The sequence below is a fragment of the Miscanthus floridulus genome, chromosome 8 (assembly GCF_019320115.1).
Source record: "Miscanthus floridulus cultivar M001 chromosome 8, ASM1932011v1, whole genome shotgun sequence".
Lineage (NCBI taxonomy): Eukaryota > Viridiplantae > Streptophyta > Magnoliopsida > Poales > Poaceae > Miscanthus > Miscanthus floridulus.
Genome location: NC_089587.1, coordinates 33,428,796 through 33,438,530, shown reverse-complemented (window position 1 = coordinate 33,438,530; position 9,735 = coordinate 33,428,796). Strand labels below are relative to the sequence as shown.

Below are 9,735 nucleotides of genomic sequence, written 5' to 3'. Positions count from 1 at the left end.
AGAAGAGAAGGGCTCGGGGGAGGCAGGGCAGGCAGGCGGTGGGGTGGCGGTAGGGCGGCTTAGGGTCCTGGCGGCGGCGTAGGCGGCTGGGCTAGGTCGGAGTGGGGGCGTCCATGTCCGAAGCTCGCCACGGAAGGAGGGGGAGGGGAAGAAGACGGCTACCGCGGACGCGCTAGGGTTTCTCCCGAGCTCCGCAACCGAGGGCGAGGAGGAGGGCGCGGCCGCCGGCAAGGCAGGCGGGGGTGGGCGCGAGGAGGAAGAAGGCGCAGGTGGGGAGCGAGGAGGCTGGCGGAGGCGAGCTAGAGGTTGAAGATGACTGATGGAAAGCAAAAACTTCAGGCACATGCCATGGAGACACACCCATATGTTTAATATGATGAATGGCCCTCTTGTCTAAGATAAAAATCTTTTTTCTATTCGCAAAAACGAAAACTAACAATCCTTTCTTTTGCAACCCAGAAAGCAAGCGTCACAAACTATTTTGGGGGTCATGTGGTTTCGCAATTCTTGCTGCAAGAGAGTTTTTCTTTCTTTCTTTCTTTTTGGCGGGCTCGCTGAGTTCGTTATGGGAAGCTGACATGCATGCCATAAAATTGTCGGATGATTGCCTTTCTGTGATGTAACTGGTGCCATGTGACATGTGCGCGAGGTTGGCGACCAAATCAAACGGGGCACGCAGCACGCTCCTGTCGCATATCTCCTCATGGGCTTCCGGCTCTGTGTCTCCACGTGCACACTGGAGGCCATCAGCCGCCAATGGGAAATGGAAGCGGAACTCCTCTTTCTCTTTCAGACGGGACTGCTCCTTTGTCTGACGTAATCCGTACAACATTCAGAGAGGCCATAAGTCCATAACCATAAGACAACACTAGTCACTAGACGAACTAAAAACCTTATTAGCGATGCGTTACAGTGTCTGATCGTCATGGGCCCACTCAAGCAATGAAAATCAAGTCATAAATCGAAGATGAAGCCTAAGGCAGTTAAACACGATTATGCCTAGGAGTAAAAGGTTGTGCCAATTGAATTGCGGAAAGAGCTGAAACAATGTTGACATCGCATAAATATTCGATTGAGAAGTAAACATGGGGCAAAATGCAATCGAGACACTGATAACTACATCTTCTACAGTTCTACTAGAGGCACACTTTTACATTAGAGCATACACAATAGCGTAGTAATTTACTAGGAACCGTTTCTTTGTTTTTCTTTGTGGAGACAAGAACATCAGACACCTGATTCCTCCCCACGACAAAACCTGGAGGGTATTGGGGTGAAATGCAGTATGGCCTTTGGACTAGTTGCAACCAAAAAAAAAATGTCTTAAGCCTTAGCTTGTACAGCCTGCATCCTCTGTTGCAACTTGAATATCTGAAAAGCAAAAGATAACAAGACGAATCAGAGAAATGCCCTAAAGATACCAAATAATACTACTCGATTTAACCTAACCAAATCACGTTCAACACTTGCACACAAATGTAATAACTGAACCTACTAAAAGAATATGCACCCAAAAAAAACTTTAATTGAAAAGTATGGCTCCTAAATCTTTGGACGTCCTACGACACCACCAGTAAAATATATGTATCCATAATACAAATTACACACTATTTTTCAGGTCTTCACATAAAAGAAACCAGCTGAAAATTTTTGGGCATGCAGTTCAATCCTATCATCCTGCCACATCCTCCAAAAGAAAAGCAGCAGCAGTAACTTCAGCAGTGTGGTTTGTGACCCTGGAAGCCAGTGCCAAAATCAGGGCAAGCAAAATAGTTTTTCGTTCATGAACAAACCAAAATTTAACTGTCCACAATTATGGCTTCCATTTTGGCCACTCAAGTTCTGCCCAACTTAGCTACAGAAAAAATTTGACCAGACATTTTAAGGGTCATGGCCAAATTTTGACCTCAAACTAATGGACGCCAACTTTTCTGGGCACAGCCAGAATTTGGCAGAAAACTTGGCTGGCTCACTAGGGTCACCAACCAAACTCAAATTAGAGTAAAGGATCAAGCTATGGAATGTAATACAAGGCAAAAGCAGAAACCTAAAATGAGCCGGAGATGCTTTTGTCATCCTAAATGAAGTTTATTGAGGATTCACTCTTCGAGTCACAACTAATGATCCTATTTCAATTCAATTATCCGATCCATGAAAGTTAACCAATACTAGATTAATCTCTTAAGAACTCTAGCTACAGTGGGCCTGATTGGCTGCACTCTTTCCGGCTGCAGCCGATCAGCTTGAGCATATAGGCTATTAGGCTTGTCTGTGTATTTTACTTGTATGATTGGTCAGCACAATACATACAAACATATCATATTGCCTAAGAAGAATAGCAGATAAGTGCCTTGGTGCTGCAGCTTGCCAAAAGTTTATTATCTAGCAGGATGCAGCTCCCTCGGTTGCCAATAGCATACTGCTTAGGCAACTGCTAACCTAACATTGCTTTCAATAGTGGTTTCTCACAACTGAATCATTCTCCAGAGCCATAGTATCTGCTCCAAAGTCAAGGCAATAAATCTGACCAGCATGCTTATCAGTATTTCTGTACTTCAAGCTGTATTCTGAGATGAAGTCATCGCATGTTTTGTTTAGTCAAGGTGCTGCTGCTTCCTCCTCTTGCAAAGAGAATGGACTGAGCAGGAGATAGATGAAGTCATCACACGGCTTATGTCTGGCAGCCCAATGTTGCTATTGGACAGATCTCAAGTTAAGACATAGGGAATCTTCATTTGACTAAGCAAAGAATAAGGAACTATACATTCCTTTTTGTTCTATGCACAAATTAAGAAATTGTGAGTTCCTATAAGACAGCCCAAAACACAGCTCATTGTACAGGTTGTCTGATAAGTAGACTCAATATTACATGGACACCGCCTATAAGACAACACCAATGTTGCACAGATACAGAATGATACTTGGACACTGTCTAACACAAAAACAGAATGATTTTCGACCTCCTGTGTTGTGTGGCAGTCAAACCAAACTCATTGAACTTACCAGTTTTGCATGGCAAATGGAGATCTAATAAGCCCTAGCACTAGCGTTTTATCATACTACAGCACTAGCACTACGCCATGTTATCCAGATCCTACCACGGTGAACTATTCTTTGCCAGACTTGTTTGTGTACATAGTTAATGTTTATCACAATTGTTGCACATCTAATTAAATACTCCCTCCGATGGTCCGATCCCAAATTTAAGTACATTTAACATTCTTCCAAATGCACCAGGAGTCCATGATAACTCTAGTGCACCTCCTAGCTTCATCTTCCATGTCTACCCCTACTTAAAATGCATACTAATCCATGCAACACACTTTCCACTTATCTTAACTATAGCAAAGATAGATGTGCAATATAGTCATTGTACCACTCAACTTAATTCTTATGCCCAAGGCCAACTGGACTCATAATGGGGATTTTAGGGACTAGGGAGCATGCTTTAATTTCCACACTAAGGATACAACTGAAATGGCACTTGCAATTCTGATTCTAAAAAAGGGTAAACATCTGGAATGTTCTGGATAAACAGATATTCTAGTGGATCACAAAATCACACAGATGGCATATCATAGCATGCTTCTCAGCTACTGAACTCGAATCAAATTCAAAAGATTTGCACAACAATTATTTGCAGATACCAAATTTTGTATAGCACCTCATAAAAGTTACAGTAAAGATAAAGGTGCAATAACATACCGATTCCTTCTTGCTGTTTTGCTTTTCCTCCAAGTCTTTGAGCGCCCGATCCATCCGCTTCCTGCAAAATAGCCAGTCCCACAAGCTCAGCACAACAACATGAAGGCACTGTGAGCTGATGAAACCACAAATGAGGCCAGCTGAAAGCGACTCACAGCTCTGCGGAGATGTACTCGATGCGCTTCTTGACGTTGGCCTTGGCCTCCGCGAGGTCCTGCTTGACCAGGACCGGTCCGATGAGCTTGTACACGTTGGCCCCGTCACTGAGCAGCTCCAGCTCCTGCAAGCAAGCAGCCACAGCCGCGAATCGAGTAAGCCACTCACGGCGAAGAAATCACCAAAACCTTGAGAGTTATTAAGAGGCGAGAAGCTGCGCGGGGTGCGGTGCGTGCCTTGAGGACGAGCTCGTTCTCGCCGACCTGGATGGTGTACTGCTTGCGGACCTGGTGGTTCTTGGCGATGTCTGCGAAAGGAAGGAGCAGCGGAAGTCAGAGGAGAGAGAGGTAGATAGGGTTCGGAGGCGGCGGCGAGGGATTGGGGAGAGCGCGTGCCTTTCTGGATCTTGCTGAGGGCGTTGGCCTGCACCTCGAGATCCTTCTGCATCTCGCGGACGGCCGCCGGGGTCGACGACGACGCCATGGCCTGGCTGCTTCCTCCGCCGCCGCCGCAGCTCGCCGGCGGCTTCGCGTAGTGGGAGGAGTAGAACGTAGATGCGGGTTTGGTGGGCTCTCTACGCCTATGTCTGTAACCATTGATTTCTTTACGTGGGCCGGGGTACGAATGGGCTTTCATGGGGCCAGAAAGGCAAGTGAGATTGCTTGTCGTGGGCTGCCACTCAGGAAGATTATTGGCCCGTGTGGATTTCATCTCGGCCCACTACATATATCCTTTTGCAGTGAGGTCAGGATGGGTTCTCTCGGGGCTCCAAGTCTCAACTGAACGAATTCCCGAGAACGTTTCAAAAAACAAAAAAAATCCCGAGAAGATAAGATGATCCCGTGTTGATTGCAGTTGACAGTTGTTGCAACACGAAACCGAATGGATTCCCATTCCCTCCCTTGATTGCTAAAAAAAGGTTGGTTGAAGGAAGTCTAACAAATGTTTTTCCGCCAATCGTTGAAGTGATTATAATAAACCAAAGTATATCGCCACTGTGCGAGGTCAGCCTAGGAAAGCTCCAAGTCGCAACCTGTAGGGCTCATCCCATATACGCAAAGGGATAGGATGGGGATGAGTGGAGACGCAGCAGAATGCATGGTGGCCGCCGAACTTTGAGATGATTGGATTGGCCATGGCCATGAAGATGCAAACAAAAAGGCACCTTCTTTCCTCACGTTGTGTGTCTTTCAAGAATACCTTCCTTGCTTCCCCGCGTTCACCTCCCTTTTTCGAAGATAAATCCCCGGCATTTATTCATTCATTGTTTCAGCAGGGAAATGGGACCAATAATAATCCCAAAAGGCAGGCCAAAAAAATAGGAGAAATTCCTTGTGAGCCATTATAAAAGATTGCAATTCCTTGTGAGCCACTGAAAAAGTTCGGCGGACTTCAGCGTCACTGCTCTAATTTTTTTTCCTCTATGCTACTGCAATCAGATTGGCCTCTAATGATGTCAAAATGTAGGTGTGAAAAGTTAAAATACTCTTAGGTCTAAATATGTCATTAATTTTTTAGCATCTTAACGACTTCAAATGAAAAAACTCAAAACTAGAAAGTTGTAGATCGCGTCGAGATCTATAATTTTTATATAAAAATTATCTTCATTTAATTCTGCAAAAAAACATGATTTGATATGATTAATATATCTTAGAAAAATCATATTTTTTTGCGGTATTAAATGAAGATATTTTTATATGAAAATTATAGATCTCAACGAGATCTACAACTTTCTAGTTTTAAGTTTTTCCATTTGAAGTCGTTAAGATACTAAAAAAATTAATGGCATATTTAGACCTAAGGGTATTTTTGACTTTTCACGCCTCTAGTTTGATATCGTTAAAGTCCAATCTGACGGCAGTGGCATGAAGGATAAAAAAAATTTTTAGAGCAGTGACGTTGAAGTCCGCTGAACTTTTTCAGTGGCTCACAGAGAATTATGATCTTTTTAATGGCACGAGGAATTCCCTCGACAAAACACCATATGCTGGCACACAGCGGGAGGGGAATGGACGTGCAGCCAAATACACGCAAGCACGCCTGCACCGCATCGATGGCTTCCGTGCTTCCGTCCATTCGGTCGTCCTAGGGTCGCAGCATGGTGATGCTACAGTTTTGCATGACCACCGCTAATTTCGGGAATCAAAATCGAAACCCCTTCTCAATTAAAAGTAGCGTTCACCATATCTTATGCTTCATTCCATCCTCCAGCTTTTTCTCCCCTCCCCTCAAAAAAAAATTATGTGCAGCCGGCCGGCCGCCGTAGCTAGCTTCTCAGCCGAACGTAGCGATCTGGGCATGGGCGTACCCGGTGCAGCGTTGCGTGATCCCTCCTCGTCAAACCATGGCCATGCATAGGCATACACAACTCACTCACTTTTCGAGATAGTTCTTAGAAAGCTAATCGCAACTGTAGTATCTAACCAGCACAGGCAAAGGGGAGCTTTTGAACACTGACCTTTGGCACCAATGGAAGTTCCTCCATTTGGCCGACAACTTCCAGACCAACAACTTCCAGACATCTACAATTGGTCATTGAGCTTATGGACCCGATATGCCGCTGGCAGTACGTACGCTAAGCTGGCGCCATTGTTTCGTACCAACACTCACAGCCGCACTCGTGAATTGTGATCCTCGCGAGCCGATCACGGAGGCGCCACCTGAAGGCTCCGTGGACCTCCACTTGTCCATTGCTGCCTGCCCGCCTTCTCCTCTTTGGCATTTGGGCGGAATCCAAATCAGGAGAAGAGCCGCCGAGCCGCACCCGCACCCGCACCCGCACCTGCACCTGCACCTGCAACGATGAGATATGGCCGGTGCCCGGTGGGGGTCGTTTTCAAGGGGCTCCCCCACCAGAAGATATGGCATAATCCCCTCGTACTCCTAGAGTTGCCGACCCACTCACGGCCACGGGCTAACCGCATGCAAGTTTACCATTGGTCAACCTCCAGAGCATCCTTCTCCAGCATATATATATAAATGCTTTCAGTCACATCTAGCACCTACTCCTAACTCCACATCCTGAGGAAAGATAGCATCAATGGCGAAATGACAACAGGTTTATGGAGTTCGGCAAAGTTAACCTATGCCGACCAAGATGCGAGACCCTCCAATTTGGTGTGCACTGTGCAGTAAACTGAGGCACGTCATCAGCTAAGGGTCCCTATTGGCCTATTGGGCCTTTAAAGTCCGCCACTTGCTGGCTCTCAACCTGTTCGTTTGGCTGGTTTGTATCGTTGTTGATTCGTGAAGAAGTATTATTGGCTGGTTTATGTGAGAGAAAAATACTGTTCCGGCTGGAAATTTACGATCGTTTACGACAAGCCACAGCTAAACGAACGGGCTGTCTAACTTCCAACACGGGGCCTTCAATACTACTCGATCCATTCCAAATTATAAGACGTTATAGCTTTTCTAGATTCATAACATTTGCTACGCATTTAGATATACACTATGTCTAAATGTATAGTAAAAATAATATATCTAGAAAAGTCAAAATGTCTTATAATTTAGAACGGATGGAGTACATGTGATACATAAGCGATGAGGTTGGCTCAGACAGTAACATGTTTGAAATGCCGTCAACAATGTGATCATTTTATAACCACAGAAAAATAAGCATCGCCGTAGCCTTCCTGGCCACAGGAAAAAGAGTGAACGAATCCACGTACCTGTGGGGGAACTTATCGTGGGGACTGAAATTAAGCCCTCCATTTCATTTATACCGTGCTCCCGAAATATTCATCCACATCGGTTCGTTTTTCTGCGGTGTCACCTTTGCGAATTACGGTTCATCTGCTTGAAGAACCTGTACTTTGAATGGGACCTGTTGGGCATGGAACCACAGTTACTCAGCATGTTCGGTTGGCTGGTTCGTATTGTTGCTGATTCATGAAGAAATATTGTTGGCTGATTTGTGTGAGAAAAAAATACTATTTCGACTAAAAATTTACGATCGTTTACGACGCCACAGAGGCTTACTAATAAACCAACCATGATCGGTGCCCATCCATCGTGAATTGACGTGTGACAGTTCATGTGTTGACAAAGACAGAAGAGTTATATACAAGTTACAACTCGTAGCCAGAACTTTAGCATCGCAAGATATGCAAATATGCGGCTCTTCGAACCTTGCAATTTCTGTCAAACAATGAAAATACTCCCTACCCCCAGAAATATAAGGTGTGTTCTGACTGTCTAAATGTGACATTCGACCAGAGATTTCTCTTATGGAGTAATACTTTAATCACAATTGTAAGAAAGTACTCTTGAAAATGAATCCAATGATATCAGTTTCATGTCAAATAACTCATATATTCTTATATTAATTTTTGATCAAACTCGAATTTAGATCGTCAAAATATACACCTTATACGGAAGAATGTTGCAGAATAGCAGGAGGTACAATTACTAGAAGCCACTGCGAATATTCATCATATTAAAAATATATCAAATATAATGGTCTTCAAATAGAATCATGGTACCATAAAGGGAACATAAAAATTGTACCTTTATGGGCAAACAAACAATTCCAGAATGCTGATATGGAACAACAGTGCCATGAGAGCAGATCATATATAACAACAACAAAGACTTTAAGTCTCAAACAAGTTGTGGTAGGCTAGAATTGAAACCCAACAGAAACAATCAAGGTTCAGGCACGTGAATAGCTGTTTTCCAAGCACTCCTATCTAAGGCTAAGTCTTTGGGTATATTCCATCATTTCAAGTCTCCTTTTATTGCCTCTACCTAAGTCAACTTTAGTTTTTCTCTGTCTCTCTTCACATTACTATCCTGGCTTAGAATTCCACTACGCACCGGTGTCTCTGGAGGTCTCCGTTGGACATGTCCAAATCATCTCAACCGGTGTTGGACAAGTTTTTCTTCAATTGGTGATACCCCTAATCTATCACGTATATTATCGTTCCGAACTCGATCCCTTCTTGTATGACCACAAATCCAACGCAACATACGCATTTCCGCGACACTTATCTGTTAAACATGTCGTCTTTTCGTAGGCCAATATTCTGCACCATACAACATAGCAGGTCTAATCGTCGTCCTATAAAACTTGCCTTTTAACTTCTGTGGTGTCCTTTTGTCACATAGTACATCAGATGTTTGGCGCCACTTCATCCACCCTGCTTTGATTCTATGGCTAACATCTTCATCAATATCCCCATCTCTCTGTAGCATTGATCATAAATATCGAAAAGTATTATTCCTAGGCACTACTTGACCTTCCAAACTAATATATTTCTCCTCCTGAGTAGTAGTGTCGAAGTCACATCTCATATACTCAGTTTTAGTTCTACTGAGTCTAAAACCTTTGAACTCCAAAGTCTCCCGCCATAACTCCAGTTTCTGATTTACTCATGTCCGGCTTTCATTAACTAGCACTACATCGTCCGCAAAAAGCATACACCAAGGGATGTCCCCTTGTATGTCCCTTGTAACCTCATCCATCACTAAGGCAAACAGATAAGAGCTCAAAGCTAACCCTTGATGTAGTCCTGTCCTAATCGGGAAGTCATCCGTGTCTCCATCACTTGTTCGAACACTAGTCACAACATTGTTGTACATGTCCTTAATGAGCCCGACGTACTTCGTTGGGACTTTATGTTTGTCCAAAGCCCACCACATAATATTTTTTGGTATTTTATCATAAGCCTTCTCTAAGTCAATAAAAACCATGCGTAGGTCCTTCTTCATCTCCCTATACCGCGCCATAACTTATCTTATTAAGAAAATAGCTTCCATGGTTGACCTTCTGGGCATGAAACCAAATTGGCTCATAGAGACCCGCGTTATTGCTCTCAAGCGATGCTCGATAACTCTCTCCCATAGCTTCATAGTATGGCTCATCAACTTAAT

At 44.1% G+C, this 9,735-nt stretch overlaps 1 protein-coding gene across 1 annotated transcript; it reads right to left on the bottom strand.

Annotated features, from left to right (window-relative positions):
- Positions 1-1,000: 1,000 nt before the first annotated feature.
- Positions 1,001-6,398, bottom strand: LOC136471538 (prefoldin subunit 6-like). The gene is made up of 6 exons (XM_066469278.1): positions 6,320-6,398; positions 4,257-4,490; positions 4,098-4,168; positions 3,861-3,985; positions 3,706-3,766; positions 1,001-1,371 (listed from the first exon to the last, which is right to left on the bottom strand). The coding sequence occupies exons 1-6, from the start codon at positions 6,381-6,383 to the stop codon at positions 1,324-1,326; spliced, it is 603 nt and encodes a 200-aa protein (XP_066325375.1). The 5' UTR covers positions 6,384-6,398; the 3' UTR covers positions 1,001-1,323.
- Positions 6,399-9,735: the final 3,337 nt, after the last annotated feature.